The sequence below is a fragment of the Phalacrocorax aristotelis genome, chromosome 6, assembly GCF_949628215.1.
Source record: "Phalacrocorax aristotelis chromosome 6, bGulAri2.1, whole genome shotgun sequence".
In the NCBI taxonomy this organism is placed as follows: Eukaryota; Metazoa; Chordata; class Aves; order Suliformes; family Phalacrocoracidae; genus Phalacrocorax; species Phalacrocorax aristotelis.
Window position 1 is genome coordinate 50,094,254 of NC_134281.1, and position 27,706 is coordinate 50,121,959.

Sequence of the window (27,706 nt, forward strand, 5' to 3'; positions counted from 1 at the left end):
CTTTCTTTGTAGGACTGGAAGTCCAGCCAGCACACATCTGTGTTATTTCCTCTGTTAATTGGCTGTTTGGGTTCATTAGCTTTTTCCTTACAGGAGTCATTAAGAGTCAAGCCTTGCATATACTTGCTTCAGGGTCAAGAGAAAACCATTCATCTGGACCCCAGGGATTTGACCTCTAGAGAAGAGTAATGGTAACCTTGTCTGATACAGCAGTAGTTGCACTCCCCCTTAATGACTGGGGACTGTGAGAAGTTTGCTGTAGGACCTGAGGAGATGAGCAGGGGTCATGGCAGCAGAAGTAGGGTTTAAAACTGAGCAGGAAATAACTCGGGTGTTAAGGTGACTAGGCTAGTCTGTAATGTAAAGGTGAGAAATCATTCCATTTCATGCTACTGCTTTTTCCAGCACTAAAATAGAATGAATGCATCACGTAACACGTCTGTTGAGCCTGTTCACTGCTGCATAGTGCTTTGTTTCTGTTCTTGAGAAAAAGCATGTATTATCTCACCACAGAAAAATTGTTGCAAGCTAACAGATGCTTTGAAATATCAAGTTAATTCTATCATCCTTTTTAAAAATACATAGAACTGTGGAGTGTTTTACTTCTTTTTTTTCTGGGGAATAGAGTTAAAGAGAATCTACAAGATACACAACCTCTGTTACTGTGAGCCTGCTTAGTGGCACCTGTGAATATCGGCTCAATCTTCTGGGGTTAATAAAACCCAACCAACTGAATGTGTACAGAAAGACAAGTCTATTGCCCGCGCTTTCTACTTCATTGTGCGTGAACACAGGACTAAGTTACGAAGACATGAAAGTATCACCTTCATTGTCGCATACAGCAGCTGTCTTGACGTTGGTAATAGGAACTTTTTTAGAGCCAAAAATTTAGGAAGTTTCTGTGTATATTCCAAGATAAATGTCTTTATTACATGGCAAACCAAGTCTCTAGCAATATCTTTTTGAAACTTTAAAGATCCTGAATCTTTAAAGTCCTAAGCCTTGGGATGTGCTTCAGATTTCTTGTATCAAAGTATCATTTTTAGCTTTTGATTAAATTATTGTGACATTAAAAAAGTGATACTTATACATTTGAATATTAGGTAGTTGTATGTGTATATGTCTCTGAAATAAGTTATTTTAATAGCTTTGTCCAGGACCACATGTAGACCATGCGCTTTTTCTTGCCCCTCTGTAGCTGCAAAATGATTCCTAGTACATCTGATCATTTTGAAATGCAGTTATAATTTTTTTATAAACTTGTTTCAGTGCAAACACTTCCCTTCATCTCTTGATCATTCATGATAGAATTTTTAAAATGCTTGTCAACAGTTGAGCCATATTTGGTCTTAGTTTTGCAGTCTTCACAGCATATGGACTGTGAATTTCAGTTTTACTATAACAGTTCACTTAAGCTCTCAGTTTTAAAAGTGGCTGAATGCATCGTCAGCAAATGTAGACTGATGCTTGGTGACCGGCTCTACCTCATCCTTTCTCTGTGCTATACAAGGCATCATATTGTTTAATCTTCAAAGTGATGTCCTTTTTTCCCATGGAGTCATTCTCTTTAGAAGAGTACAGCATTTCCCTCTCCAACTTGAGAGATCCACATATGAAAGGCTTAATATATCTGGCATTTCACAGCTTGCAGAGCTGAAGAAACCCATTCCTGTGCCATTGATCCTTGTCAAGAAGCATGGGTAGCTCTAGAAGCAACCATGCCCTGATGCAGTATTAACTGGAAAGTGCTAGGTTAACCAACTGTATTGGCTTGGGGGGAGGGGTGTCTGCCCTAAAAATATTTTTGAAAGGATGCATGAAAAATGGGAAAAAAAAAACAAACCCCAACAACAACAACAACAAAAAAAAAACAAACCAAACCACAAAACAATCCAATTTCCAGTAATGATTCACTCTATCAACTCTAGGAAGGCTGACTGAGGGTTAGAAGGATGTGGACACCATCATGCTGTTTTATCAGCTAAAGAGGTCTCATTTTTCTTGAAATAATGCTGTAGGCACTTGTACTGAGCCTAGACAATTGGTTATTCCAACAGCTAAAGAGTTGCAGACTCTGGTACCCATCACCATATTTTGTACATGAAAAATGAGTTAGGCTGATTAAAGGTAGAAGTAAACCTGACTCATATTTATGCACCAGTGGATGCAAAATTAAATCTAAACATGGTACATGTAATAAGTAAATTAGACTGTTCATACTAAGTAGAGTTTAAAAAGCTTGTAGAAAAGGGAGGGTAGTGTTGGTATTTGGAAAACGTCACACTGTGTAAACCTTATGGTTTAACCTTTAAGGCTTCACAAATTATTTCGTAACACAAAAAAGCAGTGTGTCTAAGACAGTGAAGTTATTTCACAGAAGTTAAGGCAAAGTACATATTCTTTACTTATATTATTTTCCTTGGGAACCAAATATTTTTGTGAATTAGTTAAAAGGAAGAAATATTTCTGTCCCAAACACAGCTTGATGTGCTGCACATACCAAAAAAGTCCATTTCAAATCACACAAGGGGGCCTGGATTTCAATGACAGGAGGCAGGAAATTTAGTGTTCTGGCTGAAATTCTATCTCCAGTTCATACTTTTGCAGCCTGATGTTGTGGCATATGTGGTGTGCTTGACCCTTTAGTTCCTTCTCCAGCAAAAATGATACAGGCCTCCACAGGAGTTTCAGCTAAGTCTGTCTGATTTGTAGCTTTGCAGTTTTGAGTGGTTAAGTATCAAAAGTCAGTTTCTTGGAAAGCATGTAAAGGACCTTATGTAAGTTACATGATCTTTCAATTTTTTTCCCTACATCTGATGGCTATTTACTTTTTCATAAATGAAGGCTAACCATCTTGTCTGATTGCGGTAATCAAAGACCTAGGGTTTCCAGGAAAACAGTAAACAATAGGGTATTTTTTTTAACTAACTTTTTGGGTTGGCTCTACCAGGTTAGCCCAACAGAATGTAGGGGCCCCTGTGGCATAGCTTCAGTTTGATAGGAAGTTCAGTGCTGCGGTATCTGGTCACAACACTTGTTCTGAGGACAGGAGGAAGATTTAGTTACTGAATTTGGGAGTGTTTTCCTGTGGCTGTATGCCTGATATGATTTGACCAATTCCCCCAAAATGCATCTTTTTAGAGAGAGTGATCTCCTATCATGTACATGTGCGGAATTAGAATAATAAGTAAGAGACCTTCAAGTGGTTCCTTGCTTTACAGAAAGGTGGAACTGATTCTCAAAAACCTGCAGTAAAAAGGTCAGTTGTGGGAAACAGCTGATAAAAATGTTGACTTATGGAGGATGCATCCAGGCTGTCTCTCAGGAGGAAGTGCTGGCAGGTCAGGTAAAGGAAAAATATACCATGGGGTGGTGGGGATCAGGTAGATTAAACTCACTGGGGACAACTCTGCAGAGAAAGTCTCTCATTTTGCCAAAAGCAGACAAGCAGTGGAAGTTGTGTAAGCACTGCACTGTGCTGAAGGCACAGGGAAACTGCTAGATGCATTTGCAATATGTGATTAGGCAAGGAGTGAAGGGCGGGTTCTCACAGAGAAGAAAGTTCAGGCATAAAAAGTACTATAATCAGAGACACTAAAGAAATCCTCATGTAAAGAGAGAAGCCAAGACTTTGAAAATGAGTCTAAGTTCAAGTGCACAGTCTGTTTATGCATGCAGGTGTTAGATCAGAAGTGATGAGCAACCAGTTACTTCAGTGAGAATTTCAGGACATGCAAGCTTTTGAATTCTAGACTTTTTCTTAAATGCCTGTGTATAAGCTTAAGACCTTATGGTTAAACCTCCTTTTCTCTCCCCCGCCCTTTCTTTCTTTCATTAAAAAAAAAATTCTTCTTGGCTACACAGGCTATATGTTGGATTTAATTCTTTCTTTTCCCTCTTGTAGGAGGATGATTGACTTGTTTCATCACTTCAGAGCCTGTAATAGTGCACGAGGAACCTGATTTATTTGTTGTTTTAATTGAGATAGATGCATCTAAATATGTTCTCAGGAAGGCTTGCTAAGTAAATTGGTGGTGGTAACCTCTTCCTCCTTCTCAGAATGTTTCAAGGATAGAAGAAAGTAAGATAAGAGGCAGATAAATGTTGAACTGCAAACAGCAACCTCCGTTGTCTCATTCCTCCTCTCCCTTCCCTGCATGAATGTGGCACACATGCAGGTGGGTGTGTGTGTGTTCTGTCGGGTTTTTCTGGGGAGGGGTTTTTAGTATCAGTGTCTTGACACTCATTGCCATTGTCTCAAGAAAAAAAGAAAAAACATTCTTGAACTGCAGCCCCTGCAATTCTTTTAGTGTTGCTTTCTGATATCCTGGAAATACGTCTAGGTTAATATGAGTGAGAAGTTGCAAGCTTCTCAACTGTTGTGGTATGAGGGGAAGAAAGGGGAGGAAAACTGAATACTGCCTGAGGACTAGATTTTTCCTGTTACTTGTGTGTCTGAAGGAATGCATACATAGATACTGTGGTGCTGGCCCTTTGTTTCTTACATATTTTCCAGTAAATTTAGTTTGTTTGTATTGCTTTTTCTTCCTCCCCCCTCCCTGCTTTGCCCTGGACCCCAGGAAGCATACTCTTGAATTAACAAGTGTTTTGTAGTTTCACTTCCTCATCTCACTTTACTTCTCAGCCATCCAAACCATTCAGAAACTGAGTTGTACAAGAGAATTCTTTTAATGTTTGCTTTTGCGCCCCACTGTTAATAGGGGATCTTGGCGCGTTCTGTAATTGCCAATAAAGTGTTTGAGCACCCTCAAATATAAATGGACATTGCGGCACGGCTGAGCGTTGAGGCTTGGAAGAGCACTCTGAAACAGCTCAAATACAGTATTCCTTGTGCAGAATTTAAACAAAGTTTGTAGTGTGAGAGGTGTTTGTGTGCTATGACTTTTGTGCTCAGTAGGTCCTTGTAGCTGTTTTACAGCCTTCAAAAATTGAAGCAAACAAGTTAGTTATCTGGAATCTTGCAGGCATATAATCTGTGGGCTGCTACTGCTGGTATCTTTGTGGGGAAGGTGAGAAAGACCTTATTTAAATAAAGAGGCTCCTTGTCAGGGGCTACAGCTTGCTCCTAGGCAGAACCGAGTGTATAGTATGTTCCAAGTGCTGTCATTATGGATAGAGCCTTCTGCTCTAAACAGAAGTCTTATTGTAGAGATGCTGTTTCTCTTGCCTGTGTCAGCAACAAGGTACTTTCTCTTCCTTGCCTGTGTGCTAATTTATGCCATTGCTAGCTTGCCATATCCCAGATTCTTATCTGAAACTAGGCTCTACTTAAAACGCAAATGGTTGTGACTTCAGATTATAAATGCAGGATTTTGTTAGGCCTTCTTTGCTTTCTGTTTTTTCTACTAATATAATTACAGGAAAAATGGTTATCAAGGTCAGTTTGTATAGATATACTGGGAGTGTTTTCCGGTTCTAACAAAATAAGCTTATTTCCTGAAGTATTTCAAACCCTTCACGCGTATGGGTTGCAGTAGTGCATTGCTGCTACATGCCTGCAGTTGAAGCCTTACAATACTCTGTTTCTAGCAGCAGGCAAGCAAGTGAACATTAAATTTTGATTGAATGGAATGACAGGAAAGGGATAAATTCGGCCTGATGACCATAAGAGCTGTTGGATGTAGAGAATTAAAGGAAGACAAATCTTGCCATGTTCTTTTCCATGCCAGTGCTTAAATGTTTGGAATGCAACAAATGGTTTTCATTACAGCTCCTTCCTGAGTTAGTGCATGTTAATTCTTGTTTACCCATATAAAATAAGCTATGCATGTACATGCCTTTTTAGAAGGGGAAGCCAGTGAATCAATCAATGCCACAACTGACACAGAAGAAGAAACAGGTAGAAACTCTGATTTCTACCATCAGATATATGTATCGGATAGGTATATCACGTAGAACTGTTGCATGTCTTGGCTTTTGGTCCCGAGTTCTGATGAGTAAGCATGCCATGGCAATTGCATGAGGAAGCCTGTCCTCTCCTCTATGAATAGCTGACACTTTTCAAAGCAAGATTATTTTAATCCTGTAATGGTTAACGCTTTTTTAAAAATACGTAATTTTTTATTAAAGAACTGAATTGTTTGTATTGGTTGAAAAGCAGAAGAGAAATAGACTTCAGGTTACAGGCTGCTTTTCCTTCGGTTTTCAGCAACCGAGGAGCAGGAAAGAAAAGCAGCCTCTAGAGGAAGGCTTCTGGCTTTTCTTCTGTCCTTTCAATGAGGCTGTTCTTCCTAGCCACTTGAGCCCTTCTGGTCTCTCATGAAAAATTTTGAGTTTTGTTCTGAAATGTGCTTCTCCTGCATGTTCTGACTCTTTTTCAGTACTTGTGGTTTGTTCCCTGGCAACATTAGTTAACCTGCTGTCTAAAAATATACTTGTACAGCCCAAATTAAACATCCAACTTGTTCTGTTTTAATGTTTAATTTATTTTGTTTGGTGCAATTGATGTGCTAGATAATTAATGGAAATGGAAGGTTACTGCTCAGATACACTTGGGTGAGGTGGTTTTGTAAATTTGTGTTGGTTTTGGGGTTTCTTTTTGTTGTTTTTTTTTTTTTTTTTGTAAACCAAGTGGAGGTCTATGAATTAACTTCAAAAACAATTCAATTTAATCTGGTAGTCAATCTCAGTGTATAAACTTGTAGTATCTCATATTGTAGTTTTGAACATAGCGATACTGTCTTTCTTTTCCAGTTCTGCATGGTTGAAGCTAATGAAAACAGTTGGGGGAAATGAGGAAATTTCCAATCTTCCCACTGTCGCTAATTATGCCAGTTGTGGCAGAAGGGTACATTGGCATGTTGTCTTGCAGCCAGAAGCCTTCAAAGTATTCACTCAAAGTGCTGAGTGTGACAGGTGACTATTAAACACATGAGAACTGAAGATTGGGTTGTGTCTCCCTTGAAAAGGGGAGTTTAAAACTTTTTTTAACTTCTGCAGAAAGCTGAGTGAGTGAAAAGATCTCAACTTTCTTATTAGGCACAACAGTTACCTTCTTACTTCCAGCATTAGAAATGATACAAACATGCAAACTCTATCTCATTTGACACTGCTTCAATGCATTTGTTGCCGATGTCTGCAATGTTGTTATTTTGCTTTCCAGGTCTCCCTTTAGAGTCCAGCTATGCAGTGTGGCCTTTGCTCTGACATCTTTCTTCTCCACATTGAAGGTGCTACAGCTGTGACTCTAGTTTCTCTTTCCTCCTGCTTCTCTGCCTGCTTTCTTCATTGGACTTCTCCAATATATTAATTTGTTGCTATCTCAGTGTTTGTCTTGTAGTGTTCTGGGTCCCTGGAGCACTTATTCTTTACTTACCTCATGTGGCCTGTCATCCTCAATGTGCTCTCCACACCTACTTTTCTTAACCACTAATTGTGTTGCCTTTGGCAACATTTGGGCTACCGTATAGTCTTGTGGCTAATTGTTGCTCTTTAAAATAGTAAGCAGTGACATTTAAAGCCAAGTAAACAGCAGACCAACTTTTTTCTGGGTTTCCTGTGCAGTATCTGGTTGTTTATTTATTAGATCTACATATTGAAACAGCACTGGTTTTCAAAGTAGCATTGAAAACTCTTTGCAGTTCCCTTCAGTCTTCCCCCTCAGACTTGGTAGTATTTGGAGTCTTTGTTTTTGAGCAGTAACTGCTGGAATTATGTGAATCTGATGCAACTTTCCTTTAAAAGCTTCTACTTCTCATATTAGTATGTTCAAACCTTTATTTTGAATTTTGAAGGCTAAAATCTGATAGCTGAAGTTCAGTATTAGTCTCTTGAAATGAAGCATGTAATGCTATGCGTAAGTACCATTATATGCTTAATTTCATTTGTTTTCTCATTTCATATGCTTGAGTCTGATTAATGTGGCTGCAAGTGCTTGCAAGGAAGCAGTCCTATTACCCTGTTCTTAAGTTAAAGTAGCATGTTTCCCTATGCCCTGACTGTTGCGTGGGAAAGAGTTATATACTGCTGCTTTTTCATTTCGTAACATTAAGCTGTAACATCAGAAGCTTCCTCAACACTCCTTGATCCAGAAAGCACCTATGGTTGGCTGAGCTTCTGGGTAACTTGTTCTTCAAAGAAGCTACTGCTCTCTTTCCTCATAAGGTTCGGTAGAGCTGTAACAAAATACAGCTTTGCTGAACTTTCATTCTAGCAACAAAACAACGAGCTCTTACCATGGATAAGTTTATAGAAAATAATATTTTTGTGAGCTAAAATGGTCTTTTAAACCAGTGTTCAGTTTGCTGTGTTAAGTTGTAGTAAATGCAAAAATAAACAACCTAAAGCGGTTACTTTTTAGACTCTGGCAACCAGATAAACTGACTGTTGGTGTCCTGTTACACATCAGAAACCTAGCTGTAGGAATAATGGGTAGCTGTTTCACTGCAACCTGATGATACAGAGTTTGAAAAGGTCTGAACACTGTTCCATTTAGCTGTGAGGTCTCTTTATGAAATGTACTGTCCTTTGCTTTCATTGTCATAGCCTGATCAGATCTCTGCTCCAATTGCTTGTACGCTTACGCAATGGCTGTTGTTGTTGTAGTAGAATAATGCTTTGAGATGATGTGTTGCAGCCTTACTGTACCAACACTGAAATGTTTCAGGGACAAAATACAATCCAGTATTCTCTTTGGAAGAGGTGTACTTACTATCCTTTGGGATATTCTTGCTACACAGACCTGGTTTGTGCTAGTAAGATATTAAGAACAAGTATTTTTCTTTCAGCTACGTTGGCAATTAGGAAATAATGTGCATAATTTTGTGTCTGTTCTGAAAAGGCATTGTTGAAGGGCTCTGAAAAAAATAGGCCATCAGGCTGGCTGTTTGCATTACCAGCCTGAATGACCGGAAGAATTGGATTACTTATGTGACACTGAGGGAGCACTGAACTCTGTGTGGTACTTGCCTTAGGAGCAATTCAGGACTCTGCATGCAAATATTACCTGCTGGTCAGCTAAAATTTGAGATCAACCGGAGTCTTAAAGATGTCTATAGGAAAATCTTAGTTTAGTTGTTCACTTGATGATCAACCTGCTGTGCTTCAGAGCCAAAATCAGATCTCACATCTCTAATAAACGAGGTCTGAGCACTTGCCCGTGGCAGTTTTGCATAGGAGGCCTAGCAGGTTTTGTACATGTGTTAGTCAGGTTTGATTCTTGCTCTTGCAGGTCATGCGTGCTGTGCCCTAGGTGTGTGTCAGTTTTTGCCCAGCCCATGCTGGAATCCAGTCCTTGCAGTTAAGATGGGTGAACGACCCTGCAAGCTAATTTGGCTGGAAAGTTGCTGGGGGAATAGATAGATTAGGTGCATTTAACTAATTTGGCAGTAGTGGATCAAATCAGCAGGCTACTTTTACTGAAAAGGAAAGCACGAGCATGCTCAAAATAGTAGCTAGCTATTGTCACATTTCGGTGTGTATGTCTATACTCTTACAGGTTGCTTGTTTTATTTTATTACCATTTCTGGAGCAATTATTGTCATGGTACGGCACAGGTTAACCCTAACCAAAATAGAAAGCCAGGCCAGTGATTCCCTTCCCCCTTGCATTCCCTTGCCAGTGAATTCAAGTATGGTAGTGCTATATGGATGGTCTGTTATTCCCCAGTCAGAAAGGTGAAATGGTTTGAGATAATTGGAAAGTGTCACTTCATAAATGAGTTGTTGAGCTAGGTGCTTTAGTGCCTTCTGTTCGAGTTTGGTCAATACTGTTCTGATTTGAACATAACTGGATGAGAAGTGCTGCTCGCACTGTTTCAAGGAGGCTGGGAATATACATGAAGGTAAGCTAGAGATCTTATTCAGCCTTTTTTCTTTAAGCATGCTAGCAGCTTGTGATTTAAAAAAAAAAGAATTATATTAAGCAATTTTATTTTCTTGAGTGCTCTATAAGGTCATCTAGCTCCCTTAGGGGTTCAAATAAAAGCAATGAGAAAGAAAGATCAAAGTTGGAAAAGCTCAAAGCAGCATTGTTTCCAATATTAAGTCAGGTTGGCTGCAGCTCTGTCTAGTTGAGTCTTGAAAATCTCCAAGCATGGAGATTGCACAGCCTCTGAGTGACCTGTTCCAGAGCTGCTCTACTCTCCTGACACATGAACTCCTAGCATAAAGGACAGGTTGTTTTGGATCTCTGGCTTGCACCAGCCTGCAATTTTTAGTTTCCAGTGTAGTCATCTGACCAAGTTCCTCACCCCCAGCTGCAGTGCCTGGTTTATAGTAGTCCTAAACATTTGATTTTTATCATTGGTGTGTTAAGCCTTGCTGGCCTTGATTCTTGGAGGGGGGCCAGGAGACATTTTAATTTGCAAAATGATATGCACTAAGCACAAATTTCTGCGTAATTAAACTATCTTGACTTCAGCACAAAAGAGAATAGTTTGATGGAAAATTATACCACTTAAGAATAGGACAGTGCATTTTAAAATGTCAGTCAGGTTACTCTCCAGAGTTCAGAGCTTTCCTTGCCTAATCGTAAAATACAAATACCTTTTGCCTGTTTGGTCTAGAAATAGTCAATACGAGGAAGCATTCTATTTCTCTGTACCTTATTTTGAAATCCTTGCCTGTATATCATTGCAGTCTTTCTCCTGCGGTTAATCTAATGCAAAATATATGAAACAGCATCTTGAAGTAGTCATAAGAACACGAAATGGCTAAATATAGGAGCATTTCCTAGACCCAGGTGCCTTTCCTGGGGTTGCCTCCTTTGATACGAGAAGGTAGTTGATGCTCAAATCTGGCCCAGACCGGAGCTAACTAATCTTCTTTGAACAGCATTTGACTACAAAGAAGTAACTTTTGTACTCACCCTTTGCCTTGATTGTTGCTCAAGGACAAAAGGGGGATGCACAGCAGCGTGATCGGACCAAAGGAGAAAAGCAGATGCCGAGGGTGAGAATGCTTAGTGCCCGCTGTGTGGCACGCGTACTTCCCGGCTTGTCCAGCAGTCGACAGAGCTCCTGCGAGAGAGGGGGGACAGAGAGGGGTCACGTCCTGGACTGCCAGCGAAATGCGCTGCAGTGTATGGGCCGGGATGCACCCGGCTCCCGGGGGTGCGCGGGGGAGCCCCACGCTGCTTTGTGGTGCCCCCTCCCGGTAAGCTTTGTGACAGTTAAAATTGGTTTCTGCCTCATCTGCCCCCAAAATTTAGCCTCGTTAAATAGTCACTTGTAAAACTTGCGTATCTGCTGAAAAAGGTTTTCAAAAATAACTGGTGGGCTCAGAAAAAGACAGGGCCTAACTGTTAAGGAAGAAGCTGGGTTTTGTAGACTGTTCAGGAGGTGAGCCATGAGCCCTGGACTTACTAGTAGTCTGTCTTATATGTGCCTTTCCTTGCTATAGCATAGTCTGAGGCCCTTAGCTGCATCTGCACTGCATGGTGCATGGTACATGTTTGCCTTGTGCCCCAGGCTCCAAGACACAAAGCCCAACAAAATACAAGCAAGTACAAAGTTTCTGAAATAACAAGAGCTGCAGTTATGATTTTTATTTTAACTTGATAATGGTGGCACATGTTTTGTCCAGGTGACACAGGAAAGTGCAAAGCCTCCTGAGAGAGAGTTGGAGAGCTGTCTGGCACAGAGGAGCGAAGTTCGTGCAGCCTGCTGCAGTGTTAAGTGCTTAGACTAGGCTTGGGAGCAAATTATCCTGTCTGCTTTGCTTGGATTTTCTTGAGAAAAGTCACTGCATTGCTGCCAGGTTTTCCTTCTGGAGTGAGCTAGTCTTTTTGCTTTGTCACTGGTGAGAGGACTGGGTCTGGGAGTGAAACAAGAAGCTACTCAAATGTGACGTGGCTGCTGTTGTGATATAAAGGGTCTATCCATAAAGCATAAGGCCAGTGTTGCTGTAATGATTATTTGAGCAGTGGAGCTGCCATGTCTTAACCCTGGGTTATATTACTTAGCATCGTTTGGGTGCTGCTTTATTTCACTGTCTTTTGTAGCATTTATCTTAATGTAGGTTCTTTTTTACAAGGGCTGTCATTTGATGGGGTTGATGTAGTACTGAACACAGTGGGAATCAGATTGCTGTATCTACAAGTCCTAATCAGCAGTGAAAAAGTGTAACTTACAGCAACATGTTGTAATATTTTTCTTTAATGCTCCTTCAGTTTAGGCAATTGATATCAGGGAACTTGATCAGGCACCGAGACGTACACTTGGGTACTTAGCCCTCTCTTTGTTGACTTACTCTGAATGAAAGCCAGCTCTTCATCCTTTTTGCCCTTATTTCCCTCACACTGAAATGAGAGCGTGATATTATATTGTAGGTGTTTCTGAAGGTTCTATTTACCAGTATTTAAGTACCATAGAGTTAATGCAGTGGTGGCTGTTGCATGCATTTTTAACACAAATGCATTGGTACAGGTGGTAAAGGGAGACATTTTCAGCTTCTCTTGATCTGCAGACTTTGTGCCTGCCTAGACCATGGGGGGTAGGGGAGGAAGTTTTTAATGTGTAGCTGAGCTGAGGACGCGTTTGTGTAATGATGAATTTTACAATCCTGACAATATATGAAGTTAAATAATTAATTACAAATGTCGCTTTGTCTTTTCAGTACATCAACTGTGGTAACCTGGAACAGCTATTAGACAGTAACCAGCATCTGCCCTGGACAGTGAGGGTGAAACTGGCCTATGACATTGCTAGGGGAATACGTTATCTTCACTATAAAGGCATTTTCCACCGAGACCTTACATCCAAGGTACTGTTTATAAAATTAAGGGAACTCTTTAATGAAGGTACTATAACTGGTTGATTGGTTCTTTCCTCCTCCTTCCAGCAGAGAACTGCTATTCTGTAAGGTGTGATCCAAGACATTTTGATAAATATTGAAATACTGTTTACAGGATTAAAACTTTCTGCAAAACATGGGGATAGTTTGCATGGGAACCAGAGAAATAACTATCCTGAAAGAAGGTCATTCCTTAATTGAGTTCAGATTAGGATTTCTCAGAAAGCAGCTGCAGAGTTTTTAGTTCTGCAAATATTTAAATCCCTGGATAATTAAGCATAACAATCTAACATTGGAATAGGGCAATTGTATAAAGGACCCAAACTGAGGAGATTATTACAAATGCACTTTAAAATCTCCCTGTTGTTTTTTCCCCAATGTATTTCACAAATCTTCAGTAGGAATAGTGACCTTTCATTACTAATTCAGCATTAAGCATTGTCCACAATCCTGGTTTATATTTCTTTCATTTCTTAAGTCAGTAAGATCAAAACAGTTTACCTAAAATTCTCAAATTTCAAAATTTCCTCCAAAATGATATTTCACTTGTAGAGTTTTCAGTGGACATAGGTTTTTTTTTTTGTTGTTTGCTTGCTTTTAACTGCTTCAGTAACAACTTGTATGAACTTAGTTGGCTGAAGCAGCTAGCTAATTCGAGCTCAGCTAGAAATATTGACATAGGAGCACTAAGCTCTGTGAACAAATTGCCCCAGTATTCATGCTGGGTCTTGCCATTTGTTGCAGCCTGTGCTGAGGGCTTTGCTGTCGTGTTTGTCCTGTTGTCTGGAGCTAATGAGCTAGTTTAAGCTCACTGGGGACTTGAAACATGAACTTCCAAAACTGTTCTTGGGAAGACTTCATAATGTGACTTCAGTCCAAAGCATCCAGAAGAACATTATCTTAGCCTAAAAGGAACTATTTTTTTAAAATGAGAAACAGATTTCAAAAATAAAAACACAGCATAGTGTGTTTGCAAATGTGAGTGACTTACTCCTCCATCCAGTTTTAGTTTATTTAAACCTACCTCAGTGCAGTGTTCAACAGATGAAGAATGTGCATTTAGCCAAGGGGGGGAAAAAGGTCAACTGGTAGGTGAAAGAAGTATTTCAGTGAAGTAATAAAATACTTCCTTGGGTGTCCTTTCAAGTGAAAGGTGCTGAATTCTGCAGGGAAGAATATCAAATGTATAAAAAATGCCCAGACTTGGAGTCATGTCACTTTGACATGACGCACTCAGAAAGTTCCATTTCAGGCACCTTGGAGTGTGCACATAAGAGATGTGTAAAAATAACTGAAAAGATAACTTGGGGTTCCCCTTCTTTTTTCTGTTCAGGACGTATTTTAGTACATTTAAGAGTGGTGAAGTAGAATTACCAGAAGGAACCAAAGTAACTAAGGAGAACTCTGCCTGCAGCATTTATTATAACACATACCGTGATGGGTAGTAATATGAAAATCCATTTCCTGAGACCCCTGTGAATGCCTTTGAACAAAGCTTTACATAATTGTATGTCATTCTCCAGAGGTGCCCTACCAATATTTCAATGTTATCTATTGATGAATGTCAGTTGTTTAGAGAATGCACCCCCTGGGAGGAGTGCATGATTTCACTGCAACAGCAGACTCATCAGTGGCCACAGGAAGCAATAAGGATTTTAAAAACAAATAACAAACCAAACCAAACTCTAAGAATTTACTAGTGGTTATGCTATATTTGGATGGTTCTTAGCACTAAAGGTATAGTATCTGTGTGGGTCACTTTGGAAGCTGTCAGGATAAAAGTTTGTTATCAGCTATATTCTGTATTTTCCAGTTTTTTTTTAATTTTTTTTAAATTTTTTTGAGGTGGTATATGGACAGAACTTGTTTATTCTGTTTGGGAAGGAAAGCAGGTGAAACAGCTGGCCTTAAGTGTCCAGGTACTCGTGAATTTTATTATTGTGTTGACAAAATATACTTTAAAATTAAGTCCGTTGGGCAAATGTTTGCCCTTCTAGCTGGCTAAGTCTTAAAGAAGTCACTTTGTTCCAAAGTGCAAAAATTGAGATAATAACAAAAGCAAAAACCTGTCACCAAAATTTTCAACACTCAGACTGTGGGTTTTGGCTGCTGCTTGAGGAGATGCCGTGTATTTTACCAGGTTTATGCTGGTGATGGGATGAGTTGTCTTCATTTTCACAAGTAAATAGTCAATGTGTGAGCAAGCTGAAGGAAGATGTGATTGGCTCTTTCCTTGGGAGAGAACTTGTGATCTGGATTGAACAAGGGCACATTCAATACTGTTCTCTATTGATCTTCTTTCTCTGTAAACTTCAGCAACTGATGTGATGGCTTTATTAATCAAATGAAGGCAAAAACAAGGATTTAGATGTCTGCACAAGTCAGAGCGGACACTGAGTTTGCAGGATGGGAGCGTGAGGTATTTTTCTAGGAAACTTACTGGCCTTGACTGAACTATGAACAGAACAAAGCTGAGACTTTCTGTGCAGGAATGGCTTGATGTTTTTACCTGTTACACTTCACACAACAGCCCACTGTAAATTATCCTTCTAATATGATTTTACTGTAACAATTATTAGGGATTAATTTAGACCCGTACTTCTGCTTTTCTTCTGTTTCTGGCAAACCTCCAATTTCTGCAGCTTTCTGGAGCAGGTGGCGTGAATACATAAATTTTATTCTGTCAGTTATGGCAGCAAAGTTTTCTTGCTCTGACAACAGCATTAGGTATGCCTATGTACTGGATGCATAAAAACTTAAAGAAGGAAAAGTTCCTGACTCCTGCCAATCTAAGACTGAAAAATAAGTGGTTTTGACAATTAGTATACAGCTGGGTGATCTCTCTTCCTAATTACACCCTGTGGAGTATAGCAGAACAGCATTGATACTGTAGAAAGCCGGAGGGAAGAATGGTAGAGAAGAGTAGATGTAGGTCATTATAGTCGATGTGGCAGCCCACAGGGGTTGTCGGCCCTGACATCCCACTGGTGCCCTTCCTGCTGCCCTTCTGTCAAAGAGAGAGTCAGCGCTCGTTAGAGGCAGTGTGCTGCCCAGACAGCCGCTACTTACCCACGTCGTAAGCAGCTCAGTCCTAGGGCTCTGGCCTTGGGCTGCTGTAGCTGATCAGGCTGATCTGCCCTGATCAACAGCAACAGCCTAATTCGAATCTGTCAGAAGGTAAGAGTAGTCGGATTGGCTGTTTCCAGCCTGCAGATAGTAGGTGTGTGGGCAGGGTGACTTGTACATTTTGTAAGCCAATAAATGTGGTGTCCTCACTTTTGACTTGTCACAGAGATTTATGCAGAGATTAAGCCATAGATGGGTTATGACAACCAGCCTCGCTGGTTCATTCCGTGTCCCCTATCCATATCACTGCAAAGCCCTGTGAATAATTTTTTAATTTGGGGTTCGTCGTAATGTGCACAAGGAGGATTTGCGTCCTGGAATCACAAGGATTTTCTTCAGCTTTCAGTGATTCTCAAGGAGGTCCAGTTATGAATTTTACTCTGACAGTCTTAGTCATAGAAGATGCAGTCATTAAAACAGAAATCATAATGTGAAATATTGGAAGTGTTTCAATAGGAGCCAGTGGATTGTGAGAAAGTTTTTCTTAATCTGACTTGTTTTGGCACCATTCTGTCTGTTGTTACCTACAATTAAAATAACAGTGTTTGGGAAGGCACAGGGAAGAAGTGGCCAGCCTGCAAAAAGAATATGGCAAAATCCTTTTGTACCTCACCCCTCAAAACAAATATCTTACTGCTACACAGAGAATTCCTTCAACACCTTGTTTACACTGCATTTCCATTGCATTCAAACCCTGCTCTGGAAGCACTGTTGATTTCCTTGGCAGCTTACACCAGTGACTGCCCTAGTAGCAGTGACTTTATTTGTACATTATCTCTGAGATGAGGGAGAAGAATAAACTCCCTATCAGAGCACATTAAAAGTAAGAATATTGGTGAATATTAGGTGTATGTTTTAAGTCTTTGGAGTATATGGCATTTTACACAGGTTTAAGTTCAAGGCAGTATGCTCACTGACCTCAGGGACTGTTTGAAGTGTTACAGTACTTATAAAATAGTCAAGTCTGAACCTGTGAAGACAGAGAAAGCACAAGATTAACAACAGTCTCTGAAAGGTTTTGTTAAACTAGCTTCCCTGGCACAGAATCCTCCTGTGATGCTGAGGAAGGCCAGAATCCAGATCCTGGGGCAACATTACAATAGTCTTAACCACAAGACAGAAGACCTTCATTTTCAGCCCAGCCTTTCTTTTTTCATCTCTTCCCAGCTTTTCCTTAACCCTGCTGTTCCTGTGGCAAGAGTGGCCATAGTCCTGAAAATAGTGGTCCAAGTGTTTTACGTACAGCCTCAATTCACTGTCGCTGCGAATCCATTGCGTGCACTAAAAGACATGGGTGCCAGGTGGAAAACTAAGTGATCATGTCATTAAGGACTTCCCCTTATGCCTATGCATTAAGGTAGAATGAATGTTCTTACAGGAAGTTTTGCATCCCATCTTTCGTGCAGTATTAATTTTTTGATGTAGTGTATGTTGTGTACAGCTTCCTACCAATTGCAAAAAAAACCGAACTGGAAAAAAACAATGGCATTATGCACTTCGTTTGCAGGGTCAGAAGCTTGAGATTCATGGCAGAGGTGTCTGCTGCTTTAGTTAATACAGTGACTAATACATGAAGTATTTTTAATTAGTATTTATTGCCACTGTTAATTTGTATTACTAATACGCATTGCCTTTTTTTGCTAGGGAGCAGGAATAGACAGAGGAACAAGAAAGACTCCTTGGCAGTGAGATGTGAACATCTAGGAGTCTGTCTCTTTTTCCTAAGACCAATCGTGTGTACTCTGTGACTATCCAGTCCTTTCTGATAGCATATGATGCCAGCCTCCAGTCAGGCTTTTCATCCTTGTCCAAAGACTTTTCCTCTTTTCACTCCTGGTTCCTGCCCCCCTCTTTGTCTGGCTGACTGCAGTTACCCTGTTCCTACTGCTCCTGCTTGATGCTTTATCAAAGCTATCTTTCTGCATTCTGGTCTTTAGTATGTTTAGCCATTTCTAGCTCTCCCCCTGTTCTGTTCCTCCAGGTTAGCTCTGTTTCCCCACCACCACCTGTTTGCTGTGCCTGCAGTTCTTTTGTCCTCGTAATAGTCTTCAGGTTTTTTCCCCTGTCTCAAGAACCTAGCTCAAGACCCTGGTCTTGGTCCCTGCCAGCCCCTACCTTGGTCTCCTGCACTGTCTTGTCACCTTATTCACTCTGTCAAATTCCCCACACAGCAGGTGTCCTGTCCCAGTGTACTTTTTGCAGAGGTGGCAAAAGGTCTTACTATGTTTCAAGTTGAGAACATGCCAAATATGGGTATGATACTAGGCTAATATTTTTGAAATTTTTTTTTATTATTTCAAAAATTGCTTGCAACGCATATTCTCCATTTGTTCTCCCAATCAGCTGAGTTGTCTTAGCTGAACAGCCTCCTCCCCAAAAGCCGACTACCAAAGCTCTTGATGAAAAAAAACCACAGTCAAACCCCCAGCAAACGCCTTTTAGTTTTGCAGAATTATGTAAAATTGAAAACAAGGTCTTATAATTGATATTAGGTTGTGAGCAGTTTTAGGGAACATCTTGAGTTCCATTGATAAAATCTATGAAGGAATTATAATCTCTAGGCCTAATACACACACAGGCACATATGTACATGGGTATATTCCTGTCAACATAAGCTTTCACAGTAAATGTATAATGGCTTACCCTTCTTTCATTGAGAGAGGAGTTTTCTCAGTTAATCCACAGTAATTGTTTACATGCATTATTCTGTCCTGTAATATCTGATGTAACATGAATTCACTGCCTTTGGGCTTGAAAGTGACATACCCAGACTTCCTACCTTATATGCTGTTTGCTTGTTCAACACAAAATAAAACCCAAGCAATGAACAGAACCTTTGTCTGATGAATCTCATACTTGCTGCTGTGGTTGTAAGGTCCTCTTTGTGCTAGAGTAAGCTCTTGCCTGGATATTTTGCACTGCAGAGGAGGGCTTGCACTGAAAAAATTAGCTGTTACAGATGATTATTTCTAATCATAGCCACAATAATAAACTTTTACTGGTACTTTGGGACCCAAATGGAGCCCATCCCTTAAACATTTTCAGTTTCAAAAGGGTATCCTAATATTGTAAAGTTCCTGTTGTACATTTAATTGTCAGCGGTGTTTCTGCTAGGGGATAGCCCTTTAAAAAAAGCTGATACATCTCAATTGGCCTTTAAGTATTTTAATTCAGTAACAGTCATCAGAGGGTTGCAAATGACTCTGCAGTAGTGTTGCTGTATTTTCTGGAGTGCAGTAAAAACTCTGAGGAATCTAGCTTGTGTGTCATATTGTAAAATAAAATGATGGTGTTTCTTCATCTAAGCAACTTATTTTTAACTCTGAAACTCTTGGGTCTATTTTCGGTTTTGTTTATGTAAAAGGGAGAGTAGAATATTGCATTTGTCTTAGTAGGATTATGCTGTGCAAAGCAGATGTTAAGCTCTTGTAACACACAAAGGGGGCTTTATGTCCTTTCACATCTGTCTCTGCATAAACAGCTCTGTTAACTCTTTAGGGCTCATGTACAGAGCTCCTTGCTTCTATTAAGAGACTGCCTCAGGAAGGACTGATGGGGTCCCCGTTTTGGGGAAAAAACCCTTGAGAAGCCAACTGAAGACAAATACTGCCCTCTTTGACTGTGTGAGCTGCCAAAGGAAAGAACATCTCTGTCTGTAGAGGTCCAAAGAGAAAGCTTGGGAAGGTTGTCATGTTTTACTGCCTTGCAGCTTACACAAATAGTGTAGTAGTAAGTTGAAAGTGTTTTCTTAAAGCCTGCGTTGTAAAGCCGCTTGGCATTTCATCTCAGGCAGTTCTTGAGAGGCTCTTTGCACTAGAGAGGGGTTTGAACTCTTGTATCTCTGTGCCAAAATCCATTAATGAAACAACTTCATACCAAATTGATACACTTATTTTCTTTTTTGTAGAAACTGAGAAGTATCACTTCGTCAGTAGAAACAGTGCAGTGTGCTCTACTGTGCTTTTCCTACTAAGATACCACCTCTAGCTTAAATTCAAAAGCTCTTTTCAACCTTATAGTCTCTAAAGAAGCTTTGTCCCTTTTTCAGTCTGATTTATCTTGGCAATAGAATGTGAATGCTTAATGTTTTTAATTGAGTGCGTATAAACTATGAGTTACAGTGGGCTGTGTAAAGTCATCTTTCTATGAATTAAATCTTAGATCTGGTAACTAAACTACCTGTGCTGTGGATTTGGTGCAGTGATGTGTAATGGCTTTATTAGGGTGGGAAGGGGGGAGGAGGAGCATGGTGGTGCTGAGGGTTGGCTTTGAACGCCTGGAGAATCTCAGCACAGAACGAAGCATCGCCGTCTGCAAAACTTTGTCCTGAATGAGCAGTGCAGGCTTGAGAGTTAACATCTGACCACACTAGTATCCATAGAAGGGTTTTACTACTGATTTTGGTAGGAATAGGCTTCCATCCTTTCTGGCTTCCAGGAAATTGGTGATTAGCTACATAAAAATTTGCACCAGTTGAATTAAATCAGTTTAGTTTCACTACAGTGAGCATTTGTAGTGATTGGCATTTTTTTTTTGTCTGGTGCATGTCACCTGCCCACGGTTGATTTAAGTGTGAATAAAAAAGTCTCTTTTGTACTGGAATATGTACCACAATAAATTTAAATTCACACTTGGCACTTCTTCATACACAGACAAAAGACAAGGTTCCACTAATGTGAGAGACTAGTTTCCTTCTTTATGTCATTTAACATTACGCAGCCCACCACAGCAGAACAACTGATCAGTACTTTATAGTGGAAGTGTAGCCCTAGTCAGGGTGTACTGGCCTTGGCCTCTCCTGCAGAACCTCTGGAGACCACAGCAGTGGGGTGTCCGTTCTGTTTGGTTTCTCAAATGGCCTGCACTGAAAGGGAGCCTCGCTTTGCTGTAGGCAGCTCCTGCTCATCTGGGAAGGAGCTCAGAGCTGTCAGGTAGTGTTACTTGGCAGCTAGATTGGATGCGCTGTTGGTTTAACTTCTGATTTATCTAGGAATAATCTACTGTATAATAGTGTAGCGCTGTACCTGAGAGCTGAGACTGCCTGGGGCTTGGTGGCAGGTAAGATTGTTCATCTTCGGTTGGTGATGTACTGCTGTCTAATGGGATGTGATTGTATACTGGTAAGAAGCTGAAGAAAAATTTGCTGTCAGGATGATGTTGCATTTAAGCCTGCTTTTGAGAAAAGGAGGCTCAGAGGGGATCTCATCACCGTGTACCAGTACTTAAGGGGTAGTTACAAAGAAGAGGGAGACTCCCTTTTTACACGGAGTCCCATGGAGAGGACAAGGGGGAATGGACACAGATTGCTCTTGGGGAGATTCTGATTGGACACCAGAGGGAAATTTTTCACACTGAGGACAGTCAACCATTGGAATAATCTCCCCAGGGAAGTGGTTGACTTGGCCACATTGGACACCTTCAAGAGTCGTCCGGACAAGGTGCTGGGCCATCTTGTTTAGACTCTGCTCTTCCTAGAAAGGTTGGACTAGATGATCCCTGAGGTCCCTTCCAACCTGGGATTCTGTGATTCTGATATTGAAGCAGCCCTGTAAATTATTGCAGACCTTAAAGTCAGTAGAAATGTTTCTACAGATTTTTATTTATGTTGAAAATAGTTCTTAGTCTGGTTCTAAATGTTCCCCTGAAATTTTGGAAAACAGGGGTTATTGGAGAATAACCCTAATCCACAGAACCCAAAAGGTAAAATGAACTACTGCAGTCTTGCTACTCAAAATGAACAAAATGTAAATAGTCAAAGGTAATGCAAGAAGGAAATCTAGATCTTAAAATGAGTTTTTTTATTAATTATAGAGGGTTTTTTTAAAAAAATATTGACTTGTAAATCATCTAAAATTGCTGAGGAATCTATGGCAGAAAATAACCTTGTATATTTTGCTGCATAAACTACTATCAGCATTCGTTACACTGCAAAATTTCTGGTGTCCTCATAGCCTTGTTTCTGTGTGGTACACAGTGAAATTCCACTTGTCTGAATAATTTGAGTAAGATTTTTCAGAAAAGTTTTATCCTCTCAGTTTTAAGTCCACTTATAGTGGCCAAATGTTTAAACAGAGGCAAGCTGAATGAATGCGCTCTTTGATAAAAGATAACAAAGCCCGTAACTGAGAAGCTTTGCTGCTCTTTGGGCAAGCATGATTGATTTAACTGGGTACGTGTTTATGAATCCCCAAACTAACTGTACTCATTATACTTAAGTCATGCTAAGCAAAGAAAACTTTGTATCTCAGGAGCCTGGCATATGTTTCAAGAGGCTGGCATGCATTTTCTTTACATGATTGCAGGAGTGGCTTGCTTAACCTTTTAATTGGCAGGAAGAAAACTCGCTTCATGGCCTGAGCCAGAGTCATCTCTGAATAATGTAAACAGTGATGACCTGAACTTGATCTTTTAGACAAGGGACTCACTTTTCTTGGTAGTTGCATTATACAGACAAGCTAATGCTCTGGGGTCAGCAAGGGGCTTTTCTACATCCAAGCACAATAAAGCTAGAAAGTGTTTCCTGCTGTTTAGCTAATTAATGCAGGGTACCACTCTGCATTCGGCAGTGGTTTTGCTGCCTGTCATGGCTATTGTACTGCCTGCAGAAGGATACAGAGCAAGGCATGTGCTAAAGGGATGAATTCTCTGTCTTGCTCCACCTATTGCAGGACAGAAAAAAAAATTAGGGAAGACAGCAATTGATTCATTTGGTGAGAAGGGAAAAGATGTCGTACTGAAGTGGTCAAAGCATATTTCTCAGAGTTGTAAATAAATAACAAAAATAAATCAATAATACCCTGTGTGATGTGGTGCTGCCAGACCAGAATTATCTGTGTATGTCGTTAAATTGCCTTCCCTCCTGACACTGGAGGGCACATCTGAAAGGACGAGATTGACAGCTTTTCTTTATTAGTCTTTTCTCTTAAATCATGTTTTATGATGTACTGTAGAATAACTTTGAGACTTTAAAAGCACATATAACTTTATCACTTCTTGTATTTTCTGATGAAAATTACTGCAAAGCAGTGAGTTCCTTTTCAGTAGTTAATGAAGCAAAATATGCAAAGGCATTTAGAGTCTGTTCTGATCTTGTATTCTGGTCAGGTACAGGCAAATTGTAAAGAGAAAATTTAAGGTGTTGTAGCGAACAGCATGTGTTGCATTCTTAAGCAGTAAGGGAGCTAAATCATCTTAATTCTTGGTAGAACCTAGCTGGCTACGTGCTGCCTGTGGCTGCCTGCTTTCTCAGCAAGTTTTTAAGTGGATTATTAACTAAGTGTAAGGCTGTTTGCAGCATCTTAAGTTTGACAGACATGTGATTGTGCAGGGGGGAGGGTAGGGGAAAAGGGTGGCTGCTTTCAGGCAAAAGCCTTCTCATAGTTTAATGTCTTCCAAACAATATCTTATAGTCTTGTGCCAGATTAAAAACAAATAAAACAAATGGCGAATGGGTTTCATGCCCAGACAATAACTCTTCAGTGTTTTTTTTCTCCCCCCAGAACTGCTTAATAAAACATGATGAGAATGGATACTCTGCAATAGTGGGAGACTTTGGTTTAGCAGAGAAAATTCCTGATCACAGGTATGTAAACTGATTAAAATACAGCAAGAGTTGCAGTATGACTGCAGGTCAGAAGCTCTAATGAGCTGGATCCCTGAGGCGATTATTGTGTTCTGATAAAAATTTGCAAAAAATATCTTCAGTCTTCAGTCTAGAACTGCAGGATGGATGACCAAAATGTTCCAGCCTTAATTCCTGTCCATTTTGATAGATTTAGTGGTGACATTTATTCTTCAGAAATGCTCCAGTGAGTAGACAATTTACTGAAGTTTTTCAGTAGATCTTCTAAGCAGGTACTTGGGAATTTTGGTTTTAAAAACCCCAAAATACAACAAAGCAAACGCAAAAATACTGTCCGGCATTCTGGATTGGGATGATTTTGTAATAAATGTCCCCTGTTGATTCCAAACAATTTTAATCAGCTTCTTTCCATTTTCATAAACAATATTCAGTGGCATTCCAGTATTATTCTTTATCCACTGAGTTAGTTTTTAAGATCCAGGTTTATAACAAAGAGATATTAAAATTACTGTCTAACAGTAGGTCACCATTTTGCTCTCCCTAGGATGAAACTGTAATCTTAACTCATTTGAGTGCAGGTGACTGTCACAAGCTATTGCCACAGTTGGAAATAGTCCTTTTGTTATCCCTCCGTTAGGGAAACCAAGGACAAGGATTTCATTGTTCTCTCTGTATATTGACTTGTATATTTCAGAGCATTCTGACTGTGGAATGTGCTGTCAGATTTTCTTCAGTGCGTGCTTCTGCGTAAAATAAAAAGCCTTCCAGTGCTTTTCACTGCAAAGAAAACAATAAAAGTTCATCTCAGCTAGGCACTGTTTTTAAACTGCACATAGCCTAAAACCGTATCTTGGGAGGTCTGAAGCTTGCATTAACGTTGATGAAATATTGATCTAAAAGCTTAACAAAGCGAACATCTAGATTTCCAAGCTACTGATAAGTACCGCCAATGTGTATCTTTTACGCTCCTGTGGAATCTCTGCCCTTTAAGGTGCTGAAAGCTTCAGCTGTATTCGTATGAACCCATCACAAAATCAGGAGGGTGCCACAAGGTGCCTTAAGATGTTTTTAATAGCCAGTTTTGAGGTGCCCTGAAAACTGAGAGTACGGTAATAGCTAAAGTTAAGGTAGCTTGATACTAAAACACCCAATACAGTTGTTACATTGCCACAATTTTGGTTTGATCTAGTCTTTACCTCCATTTTCAAATGCAGTTTTATTGTTTCTGGTTTGCTGGCTAGCAAGCCACGCTATTTTGAGGCCTTTTTTTTTTTTTTTAAAAAAAAAAAAAAAAAGGTGTTCCTTCAAGGTCAAGCTGGGTGGCAAGCTGGAAGTTGGTCTTAAGGCCCCTGTATTCAGCCATATGGAAACACTGCAAAGTTTTCAAATCCTCTCTATTCTGATTACTTTTAATGTTTCCCTATTCAAAGATTGATCTGGTCAATATTGACTTTTTTTTTTAAAACACAGTTTGCAAGCAGGCTGTGCTGAATACTTTCAGAGCTGCTTATTGGTATGCACGTAGGGATGGAAACCCGCGTGCCTTGCTGCATGAATGGAGGATTTGACGTCTAGCCCAAAACTGATGTCCACAAACCTTTCTATGTATAGATGAAGGAGCCCACTCTGCCAAGAGTTTGGAAACCAAAACTATGGAACAGCCATGACCTTAAAATAAAACATTTATTTTTTTTTTTAAGTGGCCATATGAGTAATTGATCGAACCTTTCTTCTTCTTTCACCTTCCCTTCCTGCTATTGAATGTTTCAGTGACTCCAATAGGAAGCCAGTGTAAACTACAGTATGTTATGCAACCCACTTGTATTGACTTCCCTCTGGTGAAAGCTTCTGCAGATATTTGGAGTTATGGAAAGTTAGTAGCAATGCCTGAGCAGTTAATTAATGTTTTTTCTCTCTCTGCCCCCACCCCCCACTGCTGTTTCCCCTGTCTATCCCATATCTATACAGTGAGAAGTTACCAGTTGTGGGTTCTCCCTTCTGGATGGCACCAGAAGTTCTCAGAGATGAACCTTACAATGAAAAGGTAGGAACATGATATAAATGGCCTTTAGCTGTCAGATGTTTCTCTTCAATAACTGTATACAAGATTTAGAATTTCCATAACACTAAAATTATTGTTGTTTTCATTTGTGACATTTCTGTCCTCAGTAGGTCATTGAGACTCAGGGACAGCAACAGCATGAGTTGAATAGCTAATACTTTTACTTAAATTATGTGGATTCCTATAGGGAAGTGGAATTACCTTCAGCATAATTTATTGTTACGTTATTTCCATTCTGAAACACCCCACATGCAGAAACATGGTAGTGGCTTGTTGACCTAACACAGCCTAATTTAACCAAAGTCTCGCGAGAAATGTAGTGAAGTTTCTTCCCTGACCATACATTAGAGAAATCTGGGTATAAGTAAAAAGTCTGTATGTAAACCTGTACAAGAATTTTAATTAAGAAAAAAATAAATTAATATTTCTCAAGGTAAGATACCTGGATAAAAATGTTCTCCAAAGGTGTTTCTAAGTTTTCCTATTTGAGCATTGGGGAATGTTTCTTTCAGAGGAGGATCAGATCACACTGGATTTTAGAAATAGTATTTTCAATCAAGCTCTTCTTTACACAGGATTTTCTCTCCCATGTGTAACATAGTCTACTTCAGCCCTGCAAGTGCAGCTTTTCTGTGATAAAGGCCACATCCTGTACCTTTTTCTATTTAGCAGTCAATAGTCTGTTTAATTGGTGGTACTTTTAAGTTGCAGGAAAGCAGTAGCTACCTCAGTAATGAATGTAATAATTACCATTTCAAAGATTTTTTTTAAGAGTTCCAGTTGACCTAAATTAATAATAAAGTACCCAAATCTGTGGTGCCACATTCTTCACTAGCCCTAAGGCATGGTGGACTAAAGAGGAAGCAGGTCTCATGCCTCATCAGCATGAAAGATGACATATAAGCCTGCCTGATATATAAGGGATGAGGAATGCTGGCTTCTGCTCTGTAGACTTGTGTTCCATCTCTTCCTAAATTTTATTACATGAAAAATTCAGGTGAGTGGAAATCTGAGGAACTGTGCAGCTCCAGGGGTAGTCAGATAAGCACTAAGCACCATGGAAATTTCAGTGGAAACTGATGCTGGTGGTACAGTGTTTCTAGACACCTCAAGCTTTGGGAAAGACACTGTTTTCTCCAGAGGTACTGAACTGTGAGAAGGAAAAAATGTAATTTTTCTTAAAAACAGCGTTAATGTTCTCGATAAGCTGTGGTCGTGTGTATTCTAAACCTGTCTTTCTAACCACAGTGATATCTGGGCATGTCATGTTTTGGCTATGTTTTTAATTACTCCCGTCTGTAAGACGTCAAATGTAACTTCACCATTCTTTTTGCAAGGAAGGATTTTTTTTTCAATTTTTTTAAAAAACTGCTAAATTAAGAGTGGTTTGGGTTTTTTTTTTTCTTGAAAGAGTTTTAAAGTTATCATTGCTATTTGTGCAATAAGAATGCATTACTGTGAGCATGTGTTTCTTCACACGGTTGTTTCATGATAACCGTTTGGGGTAAGGAGAAACTTTGTGGCAGATAAGAACGCTGAGTATTCATGGCTGAACCATGTGGCTATTTATTTTTTTCTCTCTCAGGCAGATGTGTTCTCCTATGGTATAATTCTGTGTGAGATTATAGCAAGAATACAGGCAGATCCAGACTATCTCCCTCGCACAGAAGTAAGTGGTTACATTTATAACATCGGTGGGAGGTGGTAAGTATGCCATGATAATGGCTGGCCTTTATAACTTCTGGCACTGCTGCCAAAGATACGATGAATAGGTGTTACATTAAAAATAGCCTGTAAAAGGCTTTTGTTCTTCTCTGCTGTTATTGTAAGAAGCTCCACTGAAGACACTTTCACAGAGACTTTGTCCAGCTGCAGTCCTCATGGGAAATGCTTTCTGCCCCAAACTGGCAGAACACTGAGAGCATTGCAGTGACCTTCCTTTCGTAGACTGATAGCTCATACAGAACTTCTTGCCAGATTCCGAACAGAGCACCTCTGGCACACTGCATCCACTAAGCGCCCCCTCCTTGTGAAAGGGGCAGGAGCTATGTTAGCAGCAGCTAAAATAAGCTCACCCTGATTTGTGCATAGGCTGTGCTAAGCACTGTGGATCTGAGCTAGAATCAACCAATAAAATGAGATACTTCTTAGTTTCTTCAGTTCACTTTTGGTTAGGTCCCATCT

General features: G+C 40.0%; 1 protein-coding gene across 4 annotated transcripts in view; it reads left to right on the forward strand.

Annotated features, from left to right (window-relative positions):
- The window catches only part of TESK2 (testis associated actin remodelling kinase 2), an 84,974-nt gene that overhangs the window by 45,946 nt on the left and 11,322 nt on the right, over window positions 1-27,706 (forward strand). For all 4 annotated transcript variants that reach the window (XM_075097766.1, XM_075097768.1, XM_075097769.1 and 1 more), the window contains 4 exons: window positions 12,576-12,722; window positions 23,378-23,460; window positions 25,429-25,504; window positions 27,108-27,191. In XM_075097766.1, coding sequence (XP_074953867.1) covers window positions 12,576-12,722; window positions 23,378-23,460; window positions 25,429-25,504; window positions 27,108-27,191 — 390 coding nt within the window. The remainder of the gene's footprint in view (window positions 1-12,575; window positions 12,723-23,377; window positions 23,461-25,428; window positions 25,505-27,107; window positions 27,192-27,706) is intronic.